At 35.8% G+C, this 24,123-nt stretch overlaps 1 protein-coding gene across 1 annotated transcript; it reads left to right on the forward strand.

Annotated features, from left to right (window-relative positions):
• The first annotated feature begins 11,455 nt into the window (after nt 1–11,455).
• On the forward strand, nt 11,456–12,470 carry LOC101968951 (microtubule-associated protein RP/EB family member 1). The gene has a single exon (XM_021722833.3). The coding sequence runs from the start codon at nt 11,461–11,463 to the stop codon at nt 12,244–12,246; it is 786 nt and encodes a 261-aa protein (XP_021578508.2). The 5' UTR covers nt 11,456–11,460; the 3' UTR covers nt 12,247–12,470.
• The last annotated feature ends 11,653 nt before the right edge of the window (nt 12,471–24,123 follow it).

Consider the following 24,123-nt stretch of genomic DNA (forward strand, 5'->3'; position numbering starts at 1 on the left):
ATCCAATAAAAAGATTAAATGAAATCACATTAAATAATCCAAAAGAAAGCAAGAAAAGAGGGAAATGAAAATAAAGATCAGTTGGGGCAAAGAGAAAACAAATAACAATAGTGGAGTTAAATCCAATGATACAAAATATCACATAAAATCTAATGGACCTAAATATCCCCAACTCAAAGTAGATTTTCTTGAATTGGGTAAGAAAGTAAGCCCCAGCTATATGCTGCCTATAAGAAATTCACTTTATATATAAAAAAATAGGTTAAATGAATAAGGATAGAAAAAGTTGCACCATAATGTCTCTAATCAAAAGAAAGCTGGAGTTATCTATGGTATTATCAAAGCTATTTTAAAAACAAAGAATGCTACCAAAGTTAGTAGTTTTTCTTTCAAAATGAAATCAACTTATCAAACGTATATGATCTTGAATGTGTATGTAGATAATAATAGAGCTTCAAAATATCTGAAGAAAAATTTATAGAACTTCAATGAGCAATAGAAAAATCTATAATTATAATCAGCTATTTAACATCCTTCCCTCAATAATTGATTTAACAAGCAGACAGGAGATCATTGATATAAAAAAAAAAAAAACCTTGAGCAATACTATCAGGCAGTTTGACTTAATTCACATGTATAAAATGTTCCACCCAAAAACAGCAGAAAATACTATTTTTTTTAAGATACTGGGAAATAAGCCCAGGGACCTTCTACAAAGGAGCTACAGGGTAGAGACAGGGTCTAAGTTACTAAGGCTGGCCTCAAACTTGTGATCTTCCTGCCTTAGACTCCCAAGTAGCTGGGATTACAGGTGTATGCCACTGTGTCTGGCCCCTCCCTTTTCTTCCCTTCATGTGTACATGAAACATTTATCAAAATATTTCATCTTCTACCTCCAACATAAGTCTTGGTAAAGCTAAAATAATATGTTATCTGATCACAATAGAACAAAACTAGAAATTAGTAACAGGAAAAATAGGTAGAAAATCCCCAAATACTTAAAATTTAAGTAACACATGTATAAATAATCCTTTCATCAAAAAAAGTCAAAATATAACTAATAAAGTATTATGAACTTAATGAAAGTTAAAACAATTCATATCAAAGTGAGTGCAATGTTGGTAAACAGAAATTAGAAGAGAATTTACAGCACAAACTGTTTACATTTGAAAAAAAACTTCTCAAGTCATCTTCTACCTCAATAAAGCAGAAAAAAAGGAGAAATAATAAGCACCAAAAAAAAGAAATTAACAAAGGCCAGAGTAGAAATCAATGAAATCAAAATTTGAAAAAAAAATAAAAAGGATGATCAGTGAACCAAAAGCTAGGTCTTTGAAATCAATAAAATTGATAATCCTCTAGCCACATGATCATGAAAAAAAAATTTTAAATACAAACTACAAGTTTTAAGAAAGATGAAAGTGATATTATTATGGAGTAGACTAAATATTAAAAACAAATGAGGAAATATTGTGAAAAACTTCATGCTAATGAATTTGATAACTTAGATGAAACACATTTAGTTTTCGTTTTCATTTTTTCCTTTAAGGCATTTCTTCTGGAGACTCTAGTCCTCCCATTACAATCTAGACTGATTGCTTTGTTGAGCTGTTGTGTAGCTGTTGTCCCAAGAATTCTTTTCAACACCACCCTAAGTATTATTATCTCTTCTTTCGTGCTCAGACTCCTGTTCCCTGGACCATATTGTATTAGTTTCCAACCTTGTGACAAAATATCCGAGGAAAATAAACTTAAATGGAGGAAATATTTACTTTGGCTCATAGTTTCAGAGGTTTCAGTCCACAGTTGATTGGCCCCATTACTTTTGGTGACTATGCAACACAGAATGTTGTACAGGGGAGCACAGAATAAAGCAAACTGTCACATCGTGACTGCTCAGGAAGAGAGAGAGAGAGAGAGAGAGAGAGAGAGAGAGAGAGAGAGAGAGAGAGAGCGCTCACTTCTATAACAAAAGTTCCTGCCCCAAAATCCATTAAGCTAGAATCCATAAATATATTGATCCACGCATGATGACAAAGCCCTCACAATCCAATCACCTTCAAAAGGCCACACCCCTGAATATTGCTACCCTGACAACCAACCCTTTAACATGAGCTTTGAAGAACATTTAAGATCCAAACTATAACACCCATCCTTTGGTTTTAGTTTTTTTAAGTTAACTTTTATTTGGTAAAAACACATCCTCTGATATCCTCTTTTAAGATTAGTTATAAGGGCTTGGATATAGTGGTAGAGAGCTTGCCTGACATGTGTGAGTCACCAGGTTTGATTCTCAACACCACATATAAATAAATGAATAAAATGAAGGTCTATCAGCAACTAAAAAAAATTTTAAAAGATTATTTATAAGAAGTCAACTTTTACAAACTTTCATATCTGAATGTATTTTATTCTACTCTGAACCTTGATTTACACTTTCTTAGGTAGTAAAGGTGGGGAAACCCACCTTCGATTGTACTGACTTCCCCCCTCACTCAAAGGCATTTACATTTTGCCTCTTACCATCTGCTAAGGAAATCATCATTCTCACAGGGTGTTCTCCAGTGCTTTGGACATATCATCCTAATGACATTACAGATTTATCATTTTGGTTCAAATACTGTCATGTATATTGGAGTTTCATACAAGTAGGAATCAAAAATAAATGAAAATGTAATCAGCAACAATTAATTAATTTCTGCCATTATTCCTTATTCTGGTGAACCGTTTTGACCTGTATTGGCAGACTATAGGCAAAAATTTCTAAGAATAGAAAAGATGCCACATTTATAGTTCTCCTGGGAAGAAATGATTGAAGAAACAAGAGCAAATAACAGAATGTAATTAGGAATTGATAGACATTCTTTAACATTATGAAGGATACATAAATGTCATTTCAGCCTAGGACAACCATCCCCAATTGAGTAAATGGGACCTCAAAGAAATGTCCAGATTTACATCATGACTTTATGGAATCTTTAAAGAGGAGAGGATGAAGTGCCACCTCCTTTAAATCTATTATATAATAATAGTATATATAATACTAATTCAGTTAATAGTTCCATTTTCATAGATGTCTCGTCTCACACTAGATGTGATACAAATATAATATTGGAAAAAAATCAATAAAATATTGGTTTGCATATTTGCACCAAATCATTATCAGTGATTATTTTTGAAAAGGGTGTAAAAAGGAGAATTTCACTTTATATATATCTCTATTTTTTAAAATAACCTAATAATTAACCAGCAATATGTTTACATGTTTGTATTGAAAGAAGAATAAGAAGTAAAAGATAAATTGTCTTCTTTATGTGGGGCAGGGATGAGCTGATAAGAAATGCTCATTCTTATGACCATTAGGATTTTCAATGATACAGTTAGCAAAGAGACTATATGTGTGTTTTACAAAGACTCGAGACAAAACATTGCTCTTTCCTCAAGCTCTGCTGATGAGCCAGTAGTGCCACAAACTTCTACAGTAATATTCAAGAATAATTAAAATATATTTAAAATACTGTTGTTGGTAGATATTTTCTGTTTTGACAGCCCAGCAAACTCACACCATCACCTAGTTACATATTTTCTCTTCCCAGTGGGTGCTGTGGGTGAAATGTGCTGACTTTATCCCTTGTCAGTTCCAGCTCTCAGCCGCAGGGATGAACTCAAAATTCAGATCTATCCAATGGAGAGAACACCATTACCACCACCAGTTTACTACAGACATGGACATGTGCTCTTTATCAGGCCCATTAGTGTCCTCCCCAGGAATGTTCTACTAGAAATGGCTTTCCTTTGGGGGGGGGGGGTTCCTAGCTAATAAGCTGATTGTAAGCCTACCATCTACACAAGAGGTGAAGGAAACAGTTCTGAAGCATTATTCATGCCCCTGGATGATGATGTTGATGATGACAATGATGATGATGGTGTGAAGATTAGGATAACACTAACAATGAGTGATATTATGAGTCAGGTGGTCTTCTAGGCACCTGATACGTGTAGACTCAATCCTTCTGACAAACCTATAAGGCAAACGTGGCTTTCCCAATTTTACGGATTAGTAAACTGAGAGCAGAAGGACTTGGTGATTATCCTACCATTGTACACTTATTTCGTGGAAAAGCCTGAGTTACAACCCAACAAGTTGAACCTAGAATTTTTACATTGCACTAAATATTTTGCCCTACCATGACTAGACTTTTCATTTTTATGAAACAAAATTATCACTTAAGATAAAAAGTGGTTCAAATTAGATTTAATGACTTATCCTTGTGTAAATTCAGATCAAAATTAACAATGAAAACTGTTTTCAGATGCTTCTCATATGCCACTTTGACTCTTCTCATCCCTACTCCTTACTCTAGAGCTCAGCAAAGCAGTCCTACTTTCCTTCCATTAGCTTCATGCAGATGTCATCTTACAGCAACTCACTTGAGCCTACCCTGAGTACCTCTCATGCCTACCCCTAGGACTCTATAATGCTGCAGTGTAGAGCAACCATGAAAAGCCACTTGACGTCCAACCACATTTGATCTGGAAATAAAGATAAGGTATCGCTCTTCAGGTTACCCTTGACTAACTGGAGACCAGAGCCAGTGATTAAATGCTTCCATGTTTTCAGCTCATGAATAGAAGGGTCAGATGCTGGTTTCATGAGGCTCTTCAGGGGAGCCTGCAGAATCAAGAAGCAGCCCCCTATAATGAGGCCAATTCAAGAGCATATCCTGTGTTAGCTTTTCACCGCTGTAACCAAAATAACTGACAAGAACAACTTAGAGGAGGGAAAGTTTATTCTGGTTAACAATCTCAGAAGTTCAGTCAATGGTGGGTTGACCCTTTGCTCTGGGTCCAAGCGAGGCAGTCCAAGCCTGATCATGGAAGCCAGGAAGCAAAGAGAGGGAAAGGGGAAGGGACTGCAGAGAAGATAAACCCTTCCAGGGGACACTCTCAGTGACTCACCTCCTCTAGCCATGCTCTACCTGCCTACAGGATGGACTGATTAGGTTACAGCTCTCATAATCACTTCACCTCTGAATATTCCTGTGCTAACAAAGGAGATTTGGGGAGACACCTCATGTCCAAACAATATCCATGTTTGACTTTCACTACTTCCCTGTTCAGTTGCTCCTCTTCTTCACTCTGGCACTATGAGGTCACTTTACAAGTAAACTTCTTTTATGACAGGCTCTGCCTTGACAGAAATCTAAGTTAATCACTTTTATTCTTTTTTTTTTTTTTTTTAGTGTCACAATTTGGGGGTGGAGGGCACAGGGAATTGAATCCAGGGATACTCCTGGTCTTTTTTACTTTTTAAATTTTGAGACAGGGTCTTGCTTAACTGGCTTGGACCTCTCTAAATAGATGAAGCTGTCTTCCCTCTTACAATCCTCCTGTCTCATCCTCCCAAGTTGCTAGGATTAGAGGCATGCACCACTCTTAGTTTCATAATTTTAGAAAGCTCTTTGCTTATAGAATTTATAAAGACATTCTCTTGGCTATAATACCAATATAAGAATTAAAGTTTTCATTCTGAATTTTTTTTTCAATCTCTATTTGATTTGCTAGTGGATTATACTAAGAAGTATTGAACCACTGACAGAAGCATTGTTCTGGAAATGCTGTCTGCTTTCCATTCCTCAAAAACTTAGCATGGCCTTATAACTAGGTGACTGATTTGTTTTTTCAGGTATAACAATGGCAACTAATTACAGTATTTCTGCTAAGACCTTTAATGTTATTAGTAAGATGATCAGTTGAATACCACAGGAGTAGTAGTGATGTTTATTTATTACCTGTGAATAGAAGGATCAGATGAATAAATTAAAAATTAATATCAGCATCATGAGTCCATCATTTTTAGTTATACAAAGGGATGACTGTATACATAAAGTCCATCATTTACTGAAGCTACATTGATATTTTATTTAAGAAACTAGTGAGATTAGTTCTGTGAATGGGACATTGATTGGCACTCTAGCTAGTAATGAAGGGCATGGTTGGAAGAATTTAATATTTGTCTTAGGATATTATTTCAAAGATTTGATCCAGCCATTTAGTAGCCATAGTTTTATTTAAAGACCCTAAAATAAAGCAGATCATCTTTTACCAATTACCCAACAATTATCCAAAATAATTGGTAGCATGCAAAACACATTTACACACACACACACACACACACAGAGAAAGAGAGAGAAAGTCAAATTCAACCAGACTTCCTTTGATGCCCCATAGCCAAGAGGAACTCACTCTAGCTCCTTGAAGCCACACCACAACCACTTCCTTACTAAATTGGAGCCTTGCCCAAGCTACCAAAACCAGTTCAGGGCCATCACAGGTTTCCTGAGAACCAAACCATCAATTAATCTTGAGTTATGTTTAGAGCTCCCTGTGGAATATATTGCTGATAAGTCACTATTACAACTGGAAATAAAATAACTACTTTGAGCCTTGAAATTGAAAAGCTATAATAAAGATGATACTGAGAATTATGGCCTATTTTCTAAGTAACAACTCTACTCTTACACTAGGTATAATTTTAAACCAATTATGAAAATTTAGAACTAGGAGATGTTTGTTCAAAATGGCCTCAAAAGCCTAATATCTTAAAATGTTTTGAATTTTTGACCAAAGATACACAGAGGGTATTTGTTGTTAAATTTTTGTAATGAAATGTAATCTAGTTAGCCATCCATGTTCAGAGGTTCCACATCTGTGGATTCAGCCAACAGTAGATTGAAAATATTCAAAAAATCTTTACATCTGTACAGAACATGTTCAGACATTTTCTTGTCATTATTTCTAAACAATATAGTATTACAATTATTTGCATAGCATTTACATTAGGAATTATAATTTGAAAATGATTTAATGTACACAGGACTTGAGCATCCATGGATTTTGGTAACCACGGGGTCCCTGAAACCAATCTTGTATAGCTACAAAGGGATGACTATATACATACAGTGAAGAGCACTATATATACCTTAAATAACACAATTCAATAAATTTTTATGAACTGAATGCTTTATTTTTTCATATCACTTCAAGTCATTTATTCAACAACTATTTAGATAAATAACACACAAGCAAATAAAAGTGATGCCTGAGAGTTCTTGCAACAAAAGTGATGCATTCATCTGCTATGGAGACTTATCTCCCATTTTAGAGATAGTAGAAATTAATATTTTTGTTGTCATGTGATTTTTTTTTGGACTGTAAAGGTCTTTTTAAAATTTGTTCTTTTTAGTTATACGTGATAGTACAATGCATTGGGAAATCATATATACATAGAGTCTAACTTATTCTAATTAGGACCCTATTGTGGTTGTACATGATGCAGGTTACCCTGGTTGTAGATTCAAATACAAGGCTAGGAAAATTATGTCTGATTAATTCTACTGACCTTCCTATTCCCCTTCCCTCTCCTCTCCCTTCGTTCCCCTGAACTAATTGTTCCCTTCCCTGGTGACCAATGTGTAGATTAAGATTCAGAGCATTTCCAATACCACAGAAGCCTCCCCCTGTCCCATTTCAATCATCCACAGTCATTTCTCCTCCAAACGTAACCAATATTCTCACTCCCACAGTCATTGGTTCTGCTTGTTGTCCAACTTCATGTAAATGAAATCATAGATGGTTATGTACTGCTTTATTTCCGCCTTTTTTACCCACATTTTATATGATATATTCATATTTTAACTTATAGACATAATTTGATGTTTTTCAGTGTTGCACAATATCCCATTTAAATTTATCTAAATTTTTTATATTTTCCACTTTTAATGGGCATTTGGATTGTTTCCAGTTTAGCACTCTTAAACATAATGATAATATAAACATTAAAGATGCTTTTGAGAAATATATGTATATATTTCTGTTGTGTAGACATCTAAATAAGGTATGTGTACATTTAGCTTTTATAGATATTACAAATAGCTTTCTAAAGTAGTTGTTCTAATTTATACTCAGCAGTGTAGGCAAGTATTATTTTATTCTATTCGTTTAACCATAATTGATGCTGTCAAGTTTTGGGTTTGTTTGATTTTTTTTCATTTCAGCCACTCCAGTGTTATGTCATTGTGCTATAATATACATTTTTCTGTTAACTAATGACATTGGACATCTTTTCATATTATCTTCTATCTTTGCATACACTACTAAGTGCCTAGTCAAGTTTTCTTTTGCTCATTTTAATTTAGTTGTTTTTATTTTTTGGTTTCATTAATATTTTTCAGTACAAGTTCCTTGCTAGTTGCACATACTACAAATATCTTCACCCCTCTGTAGCTTGAGTTTTAACTCTCTTCATTGGATGTCTTTGTTGTTGTTTTGTGATACTGGTGATGGAAACCATGGGAACTCTATCACTGAGTTGTATCCTCAGCCATTTCTAGTTTTTACTTTGAGACAGGGTCTTGATAAGTTACTGAGACTGGCCTAAAACTTTTTCTCCTCTTGCCTCAGACTCCTAAGTAGCTGAATTGGGAATAGGTGGTATTGTCCTACCACACACAGCTTCATTGCATGTTCTGAAGCAGTTATAAATCCAACCATACTCCCATTTATCAGTTTCTTCCTTTATAGTTACTGCTTTTCTAGCCTTTTTAAAAACCTTTGCTCATCACGAGATTGTGTAGATCTTGTCTTACTTTAACCTTTAAAAGATTTTTTCACATTTAAACATATTACATTTAACCATTCCATATTTAATCAAACACATTAAATTCACCTAGAATTAATTTTTGTATGTGGTGTGAGGTAGGGGTCAAGATTTGTGTTTTTCTATGTGGATATTAAACTAACCAGATTCAATTTACTTTTAAAACTCTTTTCTCAAAATACGTTAAAACTGCACCTTTGTAGAAAGTCAAGTGACTGTATGTTTGTAGATTTGTTTTTAGACTCACTATGTCACTTTTGTCTTTGTGCCAATATCATACTGTTTTAATTATGAGCTTTGTGTTAAGTGCTAATATCTTATGGTGTAACTTCTCCAACTATAATCTTCTTCAAGATTGTATTGACTATTCTAGTATGTCTAGACACATACTTTTCTATAAAAATCTTAGAATCAGGTTTTCAATTTTCATTTAAAGACATGCTGGTGGAATTTTGATTGGAATTGTGTTAAATCTATAAATCAATTTAGAATGAACAAACATACTTGCATTGGAAATGATGTTTTATTTATCTTCTTTCATTTACTTCAATAATAGTGTAGATTTTCATGTCTGAAAGATTTATTCTTAAGTATTTATTGCTTTTATTGCCATCATAAAGGGTATCATTTCTTTAAAACTGAATTCATCTGCAAGTTTATTGCTATTATATTTTAAAAAATAGAAGTTTTGTGTATTTATCTTGCATTAAGTGACTTTGCTAATTCACTTGTTAGGCCTGATTATTTATACATATGGGGGTTCTATGTACATAACCCATCATCTCCAAATAATAACCATTTTGAGTTTCTAACTTTAATAATTTTTTGTTTGTTTGTTTGCTTTACTGTACTGATTAAGCCTCCCTATACAATATTGAATAGAAATGATGATAATACACACCTTTGTCTTATTTCTGACCTGAGAGCAAAATATATTTATTATTTTCCCATTAACAATTAACAATAAATTCTTTAGAGATATAAATTATAGTATAAAGATTTTTTTCCTGTTTCTAACTCTATTTTAGTATAAATAGGTGTTGAGTTTTATTAGATGCTTTTTCTGCATCCATTTAGATTATCATGTTGCTTTCTTATATTTTTTACTGTAGTATATTATGATTGAATTCTTAAGCATTGCTAGAATAAAGTCAATTTGGTTATGATGTATTTAATTTGATAATGTCTTGAGGATTTGAATTTCTATTTATAAAAGGATTTGATTTTTAAATTTTTCTTTTTTGAATAACCTTACTAGGTTTTAATAAAGGGTAGACTGGTCACATAAAATAGTTGGGAGATGTTTCTTCTTTTTCCATTGTTCATCTTTTCTCCTGGAACATGGTCTAGTAGGAGTTTCAAATGTAAGTCTGGGGTGTTTATGAAGAACACACCTTAGGAAGCCTAAATTCCAGTTTTTTCTCCGTACAGTCAGATTGCCAAGGCATCTGTAGCTTAGCTATTTTAGTCTTTTAGCAATTGCAGTCTTCTAAGTTTCTGTATGTCTTATCCTATGCAAATAGAGCCCAGAAGTCATCAATCACTCAAGGAAGAATTGCACAACGAATGCTGGGTTCAGTTCTCTGCAGCTTTCTCTAGTTCATAGTAACTCTAAATTCCAGCTTTTGTATCTCTGTCCCAGTAAAGCTGCTGCAGCTCTAGGATGCTGCTTTCTTCCCAGCCTGCGCCCCAAGTCTTGAGTGTTAAAAGCAGCAGTGAACATAGGACCCACCTTATATTTTTTCTTTCTCTTTGGGACCTTAGTCCCTCAAATCCAACTGTCTGGATTATCTTCCAGTGACTCTATAAAGACTGTTTTGTTGATGATGTTGTTGTTTTGCTTTGTATTTTATTTACCTTTTATAGTTGATATCAATGAGAAGTTATTCGATAAGAGCTCCTCCATCATAGCTACAATCAGAAGCCTCTCAATAGAGCTTTAAAATAGATGAACATGAGACATCAGTACTTACTCTATCATTTCACATCTGCCAACAAGCTGCTCTTTTGCTGAGGTCAGGAGTTTGAGCCCCAGTCAGGGACTTGATGAAAGCTTTTATCTAACTCTCCCGAGCCCTGTAATTGTTCACTGGATGGGAGTCATCTTCATGGTCCATTGGTGCTGCCTCCAGATAATTTTTTTGGTAGTAATATTTATATGACTATTCATTGGGGCATGATTTTACACAGACTAGATTTCTCAAATTTTCTCAGTTGACACTAAAACTAGAGATACTACATGACATAGTAAGCTTGCTTATTTGTTTTTCTGTTCAAACAGCTACCATTTCCCCTTATAGAGGAAAAATAAATACTACCTCATAAATCAGAAATATGAACCTATCACCTGAGCAATAACAATGAATATACCTATGATTGATTCATTACCTGGAACTTCAGCAGTCATAGTAATTCAAGAAATGTTTATTGCATAAATTTCTTCCATATGGACCCCAATGCATGTCCTGTTAATGTTAACCACATACAGTCAGAAATTTATAATAGAATCCAGAGGACTCGTATGGTCCTATTACTGGTCCTTTTTTGGAAAAAAAAAATCCTGTATATTGATTTTTAAAAGAGAGAAATACCTACAACTGAAATTACTATTCTGTCACTGTGCATCTAAGAGCAGCATGCAGATAGGTTTATTTAATCTATAATAAAAATATATTTTTTTAATTTTAAAAATTAATTCTGGCTTACGTCAGCACGTCACGAGGCATCGGGGCGGGTGCGTCTGAGGTCATCACGCTTGGGCAGGATCGGCAGTTTGACGGAGTCGGAAGACTCAACGGAAGATGGCAGTGACCCGGACCGACCTAAGTCGACTGGACATGCTGGCCTGGATCAATGAGTCTCTGCAGCTGAAAGTGACAAAGATCAAACAGTTGTGCTCAGGGGCTGCCTATTGTCAGTTTATGGACATGCTATTCCCTGGCTCCATTGCCTTGAAGAAAGTGAAATTCCAAGCCAAGCTAGAACATGAATATATCCAGAACCTCAAAATACTGCAAGCAGGTTTTAAGAAGATGGGAGTTGACAAAATAATTCCTGTGGATAAATTAGTGAAAGGAAAATTTCAGGACAATTTTGAGTTCGCGCAGTGGTTCAAGAAATTTTTTGATGCAAACTATAAAGGAGAAGACCATGACCCTGTAGCTGCCAGACAAGGTCGAGAAACTGCAGGCACTCCTTCCCTGGTTGCTGCAGCTCCCAACAAACAGAAGAGACCCCTCCACTCCAGCAGTGCGGCTCCCCAGAGAACCGTTTCAACACGGAAAACTACCGCAACTCCCAAGGTCGCCCCAGGGGTGGTGCGAAAGAATCCTGGTATGGGAGACGGCGACAGCAAAGCAGCCGAATGGATGCAGCGGGTCAACGTATTGAAGCATACTGTAGAAGGTTTGGAGAAAGAGAGAGATTTCTACTTCGGAAAGCTGAGGAACATTGAATTGATTTGCCAGGAGAATGAGGGGGAAAGTGACCCCATACTGCAGAGGATTGTAGACATTCTCTATGCCAGAGACCAAGGCTTTGTGACATCCAATGAAGGGGCCCCAAAGGAGGAACAAGAAGAGTTTTAACAACCTACACCAGCAGAGCAACTAGAATTAACATCTAGTTGATTCCCCTGGGAAACAAAAAAAAAGTTGACCATGGGTGGGGCTCACCTTGAGGATGGTGGTCAACTGATTGCTGGAGGTATTCTGATGTAATCCGCTGAGGTGGAGACTTCAGTAGAGAAATATAAAGACCAACTTGAGTTTTAAACTAATGTGAAATCTTGTCAGAGAATGTTTCAATAAACAAATGCCTTAAGAATATTTAAAGTATGCTTCCATATTTCGAAATAGAGTAACATGACATGTGTCTAACATTTTGTCTGGGAAAGAAGGGCCAGATCTCAGAACCTTTGGAACCTGCTGTCACAGGTCTTGCAGGGTTGCTTAAATCCTCACAGTTCTAGGCTTTGGCTCAATAGGAGAGTTAAGAAGTTTCTCTGTAAAGTCATTTGGTATCATTGATCAATTGCATCCCTGCTAAAAGCAAGATGCAGGGCTGGGGATGTGGCTCAAGTGGTAGTGCGCTCGCCTGGCATGCATGCGGCTCGGTTCGATCCTCAGTACCACATACCAACAAAGATGTTGTGTCCGCGGAGAACTAAAAAATAAATATTAAAAATTCTCTCTCCTCTCTCACTCTCTCTTTATATATATATATATATATATATATATATATATATATATATATATATATATAAATCAAGATGCATGGTTGCCTGGATGAAGGTATTTTTCAGCCCGGAGATGTGATGGTGTTTTTTTTATTCATTCCTGAAATTTCTATGTATTGTCTTTTATGGGAAATGTTTTGTTCAGTTTTTTAATCTAACCCCTATTTGGGGGAACTTGACCACATCTCTGAGATTTGGATAAGGGTTGTGTCCTCTTTTCCTGTTTAAGTTTACGTATAACATGTCTCTCCTCTCTGTTCCCCTTGCCCATTGGAGACTCTTCTTTGGCTCCTTAAGTTTGCTGCTTACTATTGGAAGTAAGCAGGCAGATGATCATGCTGCAAGTTCTTGCTGGACCCCTAGCAAAGGCATGATCAGTGAAGGCCATCTTTGCCTCCGAATCTACAAGGCTAGGTGGTTTCAATATCTGGTGTTTATGGCTCTCCACTGTTAGCCAAATACTTTGCCAGTGCACTAGTCTCTTTTAGAGAGAAAATTTCCTATTGTGTTACTAAATATTAATTTCTTTTGCAGAAATACAGTACTATGTCTGGATTAATTCTTAATACTGAAAATATTCAATTTCTTCACCTTATTTGCTTTGCCCATGGTCTATTCAGTCCCTTTTTCTGGCAGAATTGTGTAAAATATATGTTACTACTGACGGGTTTGTGTTGATCTGTTTATAGTGGTAGCTTGTCCAAAAATGTATGTAGAAAACAGGTATTATTTTATGATAAAATTGCTGTGTAGTGCATACTCTGTATGAAATTCAGAGGAGAACCCAGATTCATTGATTAAAAATGTCAAAAAACGCAAGTAACTAGCCATTCTTCCAAAGTGGACTTTTAGATCTTTGTTGTCCTAAAATTCCATTTTTATCAGAAACCTATTTTCTATCTGTCTTTTTGACAGGGTTGCCCCCAATACACACACTTTTATTAAACAGTTTCTAAATAAAATTCTGTATTTCAAGAAAAAAAATTTTAAATCAATAAAAATTTTTTCTGAGCTGCTAGTTTCCTAAATTCTACAAGAGAAAAACATTCATATAGTGGTAATGTCACTGAAAAGCTTGGTGGCATTAATTTCCAAGTAGCCATGGAAAGAGATGAATAGGAGCAAGAGTTGGGGGAAAATGTATTGCTCAAAAAAGATCTCAGTCCCTGGTTTTAAGCTGTCAGTCCTATTGTCTGTCTTCTTGGGGCCTCCATTCTCTCAGTTTTTTTATCCTGAAAGGGCTTGCTTTTTGATATTCAGGAACATTACATGTTATTGATCTAAATCACTTTGCCTTGGTGGTTCATTCATGCTGATCCAGCTTCACATGATCAGATTATTATAGAAAAAGATCTCGCTCCTGTTGGGGTTCTGTACACACAACCCCAAAATACAGTACTTTGGAATCTGTGAAAACTAAAAAGCTGAAAAGTGTCTCTGACCTCTCTTCAAGACTCTCCTGTGATAGGTGTCCTGCCCTATACCTGGAGAAAAGGGATGAAGACATAGTGGTGCCAAGAAGAATCTGACCCAACTGGCCTTGCCATGTTCTCCTGGTTTGTTACCATTAGATCATATCCCCTCTTATCCAACCATTCTTTCACATACCCATCCACTCTTAAACAAACCTAAAGATGCAGAATCCCCATTCCTTGATTCTTCATTTCTGAAAGCTTCCGGGTCACATAAAACTTTGATTACATGTATTTTTTACACTTTTCTCTCATTTATCTCTCTTTTGTCACAGAGGTATCGGTCATCAACCTAGCAATAGATAAGGAAATAATATTTCTTTTCCGCCCCTACCTTCAGATCTGCCAACAGTGAATAGCAAAGTGTGGGACCACCCTCATCTGCAGCCTATATGAAACATGAAAGAAACCTCACCATACATTTGGTGACAGAGTGAAAAAATAAAGTCACACTTCTGCTTTAGGTCAGGGAATGAGTTAATGACTATTCAAAGTCAGCTTTATTCCTAAGATTCTCTAATTATATAATGCCATATCAACTTATTATAAGAAAGTCATTATGCCACCTATATATGGATGATGCAACAGTATGGGAAAATCTGGGTATTCTCTTAGAGACATTCCAAGACACTGGAGAATAGAAGAAAACAATTCACCAAAAGAGAAAGTAGATTCTCTATGATCTGAAACATCAACCAACAAGTGTGTAGTAGCACAGACTCACATTCCTAAAACTCCTGCCTTTAAAGAATTCATGGACTAATTAAGAAATAACTAAAATAGATGCTGTGAAATAACACTAGCATATTTCACAGGATTCGGGGCATTTCAAGTCTGGCAGTAGTCATTGGTGATACATAATTTTTTATTTGAATTTCTCTTACATATTGAAAGCACCTTAAGGATAAGAACTATGCTTTCTTCATAAAACCTAAAATGATATTCCACAACTATCTGTCCATTGAAAAGGTTTGGGATGTAGTCAGGTCTACTCCATGCAAATTCTTTTTCAGAGCAAAACTGCTGCTTCAAGTTCATGAAAAGAGATGTTTTTTGGTCCCTTGAGATGCATCAGAATGAAATACTACTTATTGGGGAGTACTATTAACATCAGGAAGAGCAGAATGGCTGTTCACACTACATATGTCTTTCAGAAAAATTCTCCTGAAAATGATTAAGAAATTATGTGTGAAGGATTCACAAGAAGTTCTTAAAGTTATGTGGGCTGAGTTAGTGCTGCCTGGCATCCTATTTGAGAGATTAATTTAGAACTTTGGAGTAGACAATCATCCATGCTCAACCTTGACAGCCTGACTTGTATGCTAAGGGCTTAAGTTTCTGTAACTTCAGCAAAAGATTTACTCCCCAAAGCAGACAGAGTGCAAAAAAAAAAAATTCAAATATGTAAAAGGATGTAAAGTTTGACTTACTAAATGGGACATTCTCAGTGGTGCTCAGGGAAGGGTCCCCTTGCCGAGGTACCTTCAGTGTTTTCAAATAAGTTTGCTATGCCTTTCTTTTCATTTTCAAATCACCTGAGGCTTAAGAGTTTATATGTTTTGCACTTTTCTCTGCTTTTTGATGCTTTTCTGTCTTAGGAAAGCTCATTTTTATGTTACCAAGGATAACAAAGCTATTTGGGCCAGGACCCACAGGGCACCCTGCCTCATGGTTTATTTGAGGTGGTTGTCTTTCAGAACATTCCACTCTGCTATTAAAGAGTGTCTAGTTTCTCTGAACTTTAGATGATATGACTAAGAATACCAGGAAGATAATAGTGGTTCAAATAATATTAACTGGAATTAACTATTCCTATAATTATCAAATATTCAAATTTACAAATAAGCAGTAACAGGAGAGTTGTAAGGAAAAAAATGGAAATCTCTCTTATAAAAAGAAATAAGATATACAAAAATAATAAATGCAAAAAAAAAGGTTCCTAATCCTCATGACTCTGGTTTTATTACATAAAAGTTATGGGGAGCCATTGATTTGGGACTGAGTACCTACACTAGGCCTCAATAGACCAAAGCAAGATAGAGTCACTCAAGCTGGGGTCCCACATCACCATAAGGAAGCCTACACTGTTTACTTGTAAGATCTGGCTTTCTGAGAAATTGGGAGAAAGATGATAATAAAATCCCCCCCAAAAAATAATAATAATAACTAGGAGATTCACAGTAAGCGATCAAATCAAAAGGGACCTGATCTACCTAAGCTGGCATAAAGAAGTTACCTCTGCTTTAACCCACACAAGGAAAGTAACCTGAAGTAACCTGATGTTAACCATTCCACTTTTTGCTGTGCTATTTCTTAATTCCTGTTCAAGCTTCCTTACAAAACCAATCGCTCTGCCACGCCCAGCAGAATGCCTATCTATTTTGTAGACTGAATGCAGCTTGATTCAGAATCACCGATAAAAACCAATTTGATCTTTAAAACTCAAGTTGTTGAAATTTTGTTTCTTCACAGTTCTCAGCACGTGTATCAGATGTATCCTAATTTCTCTGTGGGATTGAAACTCTGATTAAAACACAAGATTCTTTGTCAGTAAGAAAAACATGTCAATGTAAGGATCTTTTGGTAATTACTTGTAGCAACACCAACGACTTCCTATATGTTACAAAAGTATTTAGAAATGTCCATGGACTCTGCCTATGTTAGTCAATCTATGTTAAGAAGCATATTTGTGGTGGTATTTAAAAAAATTATTTAGAGGAGCTGAGATTTTGTAACCGAGAAAAAAATCATTTCAGGTTCTACTCATTAAATAAGAAAGAAAAATGGTTATTTGAGGAAATAATAAGAAAAAATGTTTTGAAAAAAATATAGCACAGTTGAAAACATGACCATTTCAAAGCAAATCATTTCACCTTGTTTTTATTATAATGGAGGAGGCTTGGGTTTGGCTTCCACACGGGGATTTCACTTGTAGTAAGCCACCCCAAGATTCCAGTGCTTCAAACTGAGGTCATATATACCATATTAGGTGTAAAAGTCAGAGATCCTCCCACCTGTTTTAGTGCCCTAAATTTCTGCTTTAAGGCTATCAGTAAAGATGTCCAGACTTCACTTCTTCACCTTCTCATGAAGACCAGGAACTACTTAAAATAAACTATTGCATATCCACAAGCATCAATCAACTCCAGTGATTTTTTTCAAGCAGAAATCTCTGATGGCAGGTCTGTATTTGATTTCTGCCAGTGACAAGAAGCTCACTACTTTGCAGAGTGTTCACTATTAGCCACCAGGGAAGTCTGTGTTTTATATCTCTGACTGGGGCTCTCGATGGAGTATGTGGCAAACTACTCCAAGGTATGGCACTTTGGCATTTGAGGAACCAGCAGAAGCAAAAAGGTCTCTCTGACCTTCTCCTAACCCTTCTCCTCTGAATCAGGCCATAAGAAATTCTCTGAACTTATTCTGAAGCAGATCAGAAGTCCTATTTTTCAGAGGTACCCATGCTGTACCTGGAAGAAAAGAATGCTCTTATCCTTGAATACACAAAGACACAAAAAAGAGTGTGAACTCACACTTCTTTATGAAGTCCCCTCCAATGTATTACCACTAGTTCTTCCTCTTCAATCTCCAATCATATTTCTTGGTGACTGTGTATTCTTTATCAGGCCTAAATGTAAAAATGCACAGGTTTATCTGTTTCTTAGGTTCTTCATTTCCAGAAGTATTTGTGTCATGTAAAACTTGTTTCAAATAACATTGTAGGCTCTTCTCTTGTTAATCTTTCTTTCTGATAGGACCCTCAGCCATGAACCTAAGATATTTCCTTTCCCCTACACTCATTTTTTAGTATTTATTTTTTAGTATTACATGGGCACAATATCTTTATTTTACTTTTATGTGGTGCTTCATGCATGCTAGACAAGCAGTCTACCACTGAGCCACAAGCCCAGCACTCCCCTACACTCTTAATCACTTAATTCTTCCCTTTAGAAACATAGTAAATTAAATCCCCAAACCAAATTAAATCCTTCAAGCTTTAGAACTTATGCCGTATGACACTTACCATATTTGATGTAATTGTTGGCATACCCCCACCAAAATGTGCTAAGCTATGTGGGTGGGGCAACCTGGTTTGCCTTCATAGCAGTATCTCCCAGCACAGAGCTAGCACATAGCAAGTACACACAGTATTTCTTAGATGAATAAATGCATTTTTATTTGTGGACTTGAGAAGAGAAAGTAGAAGCCAAGCTAGTTTCTCTTATTTTTCCAGATAATTTCTTCAATCTTCTTTTCATCGTCTTTTAGTCTCATTTTTCAGGTTAGCCTAACTTTGAAACAAATAGATACACATACCAGTGAATGAAGCTGTTTGGAATGCTCTGAACTAATTTGAATACTCCAAAATATTAAACCAATCAGTCAACTTGAGTTTTGAATCCCCAGAATTCCTATTTTATGCCAAATGTAGAAACACATTAAAACCTCCAGATAACCAAAATGGATGAGTGAGGAATGTTTATCCTCATGGTCAAAAGAAGTCTTATGCTGCGTTTTTAAAGAATTGAATTAAGTCTTTTTGCTTCAGGTGACATCTTTGAAAAAAGACTGCCAAGTCTGTGACCTGCAACTCTGGCTTCTGACAATTCATCATTGCCTAGGACCTTAGGAGAAAACTGCTCTGTAGGAGTCCTTTGAGGTGAATAATAGCACTCCTCCTACCCTGCACGAGCTTTTCTGGAAGTCAGGACATTTTGTTTTGGATGAAAGTAACTTTTATGAGCAAATATCAGAAGGTACAAACTTTACCTCAGAACACAGCAGCAAATAAGGTTGAAAGACATTTTCAAAGTTGACCTCAGCAATTGTCCAAGATAATATTCCAAGGCTTGGAAGGTTATGTATGAAATCATCAGGGCTTTGGGTCCATGAGCACAAAATGTAAACCATCATGAGGTCATTTACTCAAAAAAAGGAAAAACAAAGACTAAAATATGAATTGACTTTTAAAAAAAAAGAAAAAGAAATCTTACCAATTTTGACTTCAAAAGGCCAATGATGTAAGTACCCTCTTCAAATCAAAATTTCTCCCTCTTTTTTTTTTTTTTTACCCAATTGATTTCCTGTATCTGTCGATTGAACTGCAGTCCCATCTAAGTAGGCAGCTGCAGCTTGTATGGAGGGAAAGAATATATTTTCTGTATTTCTTCTGGGAAAGACATCATTGATCACAATAGATAATGTTGTTGATAGTTCAAGTCATTGTATCAATAATAAAAAAACACAGCTACATATAAATTTGTCAATGTGTGTGACAGCTCAGATACCAGAGTTTTTCTCCATGGACTCACATTCCCACATCGTTACTTACCTGTTAGGTGACCTGGGGAAGTCACTTCACTTTACTGAGTCTGTTTTCTTTTCTGTGAAATAAAAAAATAATGGCAGCTGAATCAAAGCATTTTGTTTGTAAGGCCAAAGAAGTGATGCTTGTAAAGTTCTAAGTATAACAAACTATTATCTCTGTAATAATAATGCTTACTTTTATAGAAATTTTTGCATTTAACAAGATTATTATTTTTTAAAAAATGTTATCAACTTTTTTTAAAGGCAATGACTGCAACTTTTTTCTTTTACCGTTATTTATTTATTTATTTTTATGTGGTGCTGAGGGTCGAACCCAGTGCTTCGCATGTGCTAGGAGAGTGCTCTACCACGGAGCCACAACCCCAGCCCACAAGATTATTATTTATAATGTTATTTATATTGTTATTTACATGAGTAATTTATATAAATATTAAATATATATTTATAATTATAGAGAATATAATTATTCTTAATTCTTATCATCATTGTTGCCATATCAAGCATTGAGTCTAAAACACACAGATGTTTTCTCTGCGTTTTACCCTGACCTCAGGGCAGCGTCTGGGGATGAAGCCAGATGCCCAGGGCTGAGGAAGGCTAAGCTTTTGTTACTAATAGAGAGACAGCTGGATGGGAGCCGAGAAACCTCCAGAAAGTCAGTTCCCTCAGGTGCAATCATCGCCCCCTCCTACAGCCCTTCCCACATGCACAGCATTCTTCTAATCTCCAAAGGTCCGTGCAGGGCCCTACTCTTCGGGTTTATTTTGATAAATGCTCAGGCTCCAGAGAGCCAAGAAACTTGATTCCTTTGCTTTTCAAATACCAAACCTCTACCTGCACAAGGAATGCTTAGATGAAGGCCTCGAGATGAAAAGTTCCGAGTTAAACAGGCAGTTCTCCCCTTAACCTATTGTCTGCTCTGCTCCTCACCTCAAAGTCAGAAGAAAAATGCTTACAGATAAAGACAGTTGTAAATCACTAGTGAAAGGTTAAATATGATGTAGCAGATATAAATTCTATCTTGAAAATTAGGGTTATGATGGAACTGCCTTTGTATTTAAAGCCAACAATGTTCTCAGAGGAATTATATGTATGTTGATAAAATTGTTCTGCAGAGTAACATAGTTCAGATTCTTTGCTGTATTTCAGTATTTTTTATCTCTCCTGTTCAACATAAATTACCCCTGGCCATTGAAAGTGAGTAAGAGGCACCATTTTTTTTTTCCCATTGGAAAGAAGATATTTCTTGAGTACTGTATCTTCCAAGTAGCCTGTGTTTGGGTTATATTGTGCTATTTGATTGAGAAAACCTATATCATTTTCCAGACTAGGCACTGAGACTCAAAGAAGTTAAAAAAAAATTGTCTAAGTTCCTAGTGCTAGAAAATAAGAGATGGACTTAAAATACCAATGTGTATGATAATGAAGACTGAAGAAATGCTGAGTACTGCTAGAGAGCTTTCATCCCACCCATTAAATAGATGGAATCCACAGCAACTTATCTATAATTTCTAACACTTTGTGAGTTTGAGGGAATATAACTTTGAAGTTTGAGAAATTATGTGGTATCTGCATTTGATAATCAATTTCCTGGGAGAAAATCTTTGCTAGCTACTTACATTTCTTTAAAAAAAATATTTATTTTTTGGTGTAGATGGACACAGCATAATGCCATTATTTTTATGTGGTACTGAGGATCCAACCCAGGTCCCACCCGTGGTAGGCGAGTACTCTACTGCTGAGCCACAATCGCAGCCTGCTACTTACATTTGTGACACAGGATTAATGTTTAGATAATATGAAGAACTCAAAAAACTTGACAGCAAAAAAACCAAATAACTCAATTAATAAAAGGGCAAATGAATTAAATAGACACTTTGCAAAAGGAGAGATATAAACAATGAATACATATATTTTAAAAAGTTCAATATCATTAGGAATTAGGGAAGTGCAAATCAAACTATACTGAGATTTCATCTCACACAAATCAGAATGGCAGTCATCAAGACTACAAAGAATAGTAAATGCTGGAGAGGATGTGGAGAAACAAGAACACTTTTACACTGTTGGAGGGATTGAAAATTAGTACAAGCATTATGGAAATTAGTATAGATGTTCTTCAAAAGACTAGGCATAGAACCACCATATGGCCCAGCTGTACCACTCTTTGATATTTATCCTAAAGAATTAAATCATCAAATTATAATGATACATGAATAACCATGTTTATAGAAGCACAATTCACAATAGCCAAATTATGGAACCATCCATCAACAGATGAATGGATAAAGAAAATGTGGTATATATACATAGTGATATCCTATTCAATCATAAAGAAAAATGTAATTATGTCATATGCAGGAAAGTGAATGGAACTTGAGATCATTATGTTAAGCAAAATAAGCCAAGCTCAGAAGTTTAAGGGTCATATGTTTTCTCTCATATGTGGACTCTAGAGAGGAAAAAGAAAAAGAAAGATGGGGGTGGGGTTGTGACTGCATAAGTAGATCAATAGAATAGAAGAAAGGGACCAGGTGGTGGGATGTGGGAAGAGAGGGGGTAAGTGCTAGGGAGGGATGGTGACCAAATTATATTGTTATCTTGCGTATATGTACTAATATGTAACAACAAATCCCACCATTATTTAGAACTATAATGCACCAATAAAAAATCTGGAAGGGGGAGACAAAGTTAAAAAAAATAATACTAATAATCAATTCTAGCTCATTTGTGAGCTTACATTTTATTGGCTATATTTCTTCACTGTGAATATAGTCTCTGTGTGCAGATATCTTAGTCACCTTTATGTCATTGCCTATAAAAATTCCTGCCATTGAGAAACAGCTTAAGAAATATTTTGATCTTGAATGAATAGGACATTTAAATATGCCTAGTTCCATAATTTGGGCAGAGGTCCACGTGTTAAAATCCCGTTCTCCAGAGTGACAGTACTGGGAAGTGATGGAGCCTTTGAGAGGTGGGGCCTTATGGGGGGTCTGTAGGTCACTGGGATGTGCCCTTGAAGGGGACTGTAAGAACTCCTTGAGCTGAGTGGCTTTACTCCACCACAAGTTCCCACCACGAGTTCCCACCACCATATACCACCTTGCCACAAGCTGAGAGCAATAAGGTCAACAGATCATAAACTGGAACAACCACTCTTTTCTCTTTATAAGTTAAACACCCAGGAAGATGAGTTATTAGAAAGTCAATTCTCACTTTCCCTCTGGAAGTGAAGAATGATAGTAATAGCTCCAGTGTCTTGAAGAATTTTCTCATTGTGATATATACGGTAGAAAAGAAATCTTTCCTTCTGCTTTGAAAGTACAAGTAGCTATTTCATTAAGTCCAGAAAGTATTATCATTATTTATGACTTTGACATGCACTAAACCTAAACTACTGAATCCTTGATAATTCTTTAATTTTGTAAAAAAGTTTTTTTTTCCAAAATTCCTTGGGCTAATCATAACGATAGAAGCACTGACGCTGGGATGATGTGGCATGTATTGCTTTAGATTTGACATCAGGTTTCCCTCATAGGATTCTTCTGTATTAGTGAGCTCAGTTGGATAGAGCTTTATAAAATGGGGCCTTGGTTGTGAGTTGAAATCCCTGATGGAATAATTAGCTTATGCTTATTTTCAGGACACAGTATTGATTCCAAGCTCTAGCCAGCTGGAGTTCTGTGCCTAACATGTTAGTTATTCTCTGATATTTCTGTCATTATTTGTTTGTGTGTGTGTGTGTGTGTGTGTGTGTGTGTGTGTGTAAAGATAAATGCCTTGGTTGTTTCTTTATTTCTTCTTCCCTGAGTACACTTGCACATTCAATTGCAGACAGAACCAATATTTGATAAAACTGTGAAGTACTCATGTGTGCATATAGTTCCCTGTTTTCATATTTTCACATGTTGGGGCCTTCCTGTAAACTCTCTCCTCCCCCACTTTCTCTTCATCCTGCTCATTACCCCCATCCCCATCCTTGTTAAAATCTGCTTGCAGAAACATATCCACATCAGCTATTTGCACTTGCATTCAATTTGTATTTGGACTTTATCTTGCCAAAGGATTTTTAAACTTTATGTTTTGCTTCCTTATTAAAACATCTCTAGAACAGATCAGAAAGAAGGTTTGGTTTAGATTAACTTTTGTTTTGATATGTTGTGTTTTCTAGAAGAAGCATAAGGTAGGTAATAAAAGAGCAGAGGTTCAGCGGCTCCTTAGACCTAAGTTTGAACCCTCACTCTCTAAGGCTTCATATCTTCTTGAAAGGAGGAATGATCAGTCTACATAAAGATGACGTTAGTATTAATGAGATCTTTTATAAAAAGAACAAAAGCACTACCTTGTGTATAAGAGATGCAATACATATGACATGTTTTTCTCCTCTGAGCAGCGAGGGTCTCTGTTTTCTATGAAGGACGAAG

The sequence above is a fragment of the Ictidomys tridecemlineatus genome, chromosome 7 (genome assembly GCF_052094955.1).
Source record: "Ictidomys tridecemlineatus isolate mIctTri1 chromosome 7, mIctTri1.hap1, whole genome shotgun sequence".
NCBI lineage: Eukaryota > Metazoa > Chordata > Mammalia > Rodentia > Sciuridae > Ictidomys > Ictidomys tridecemlineatus.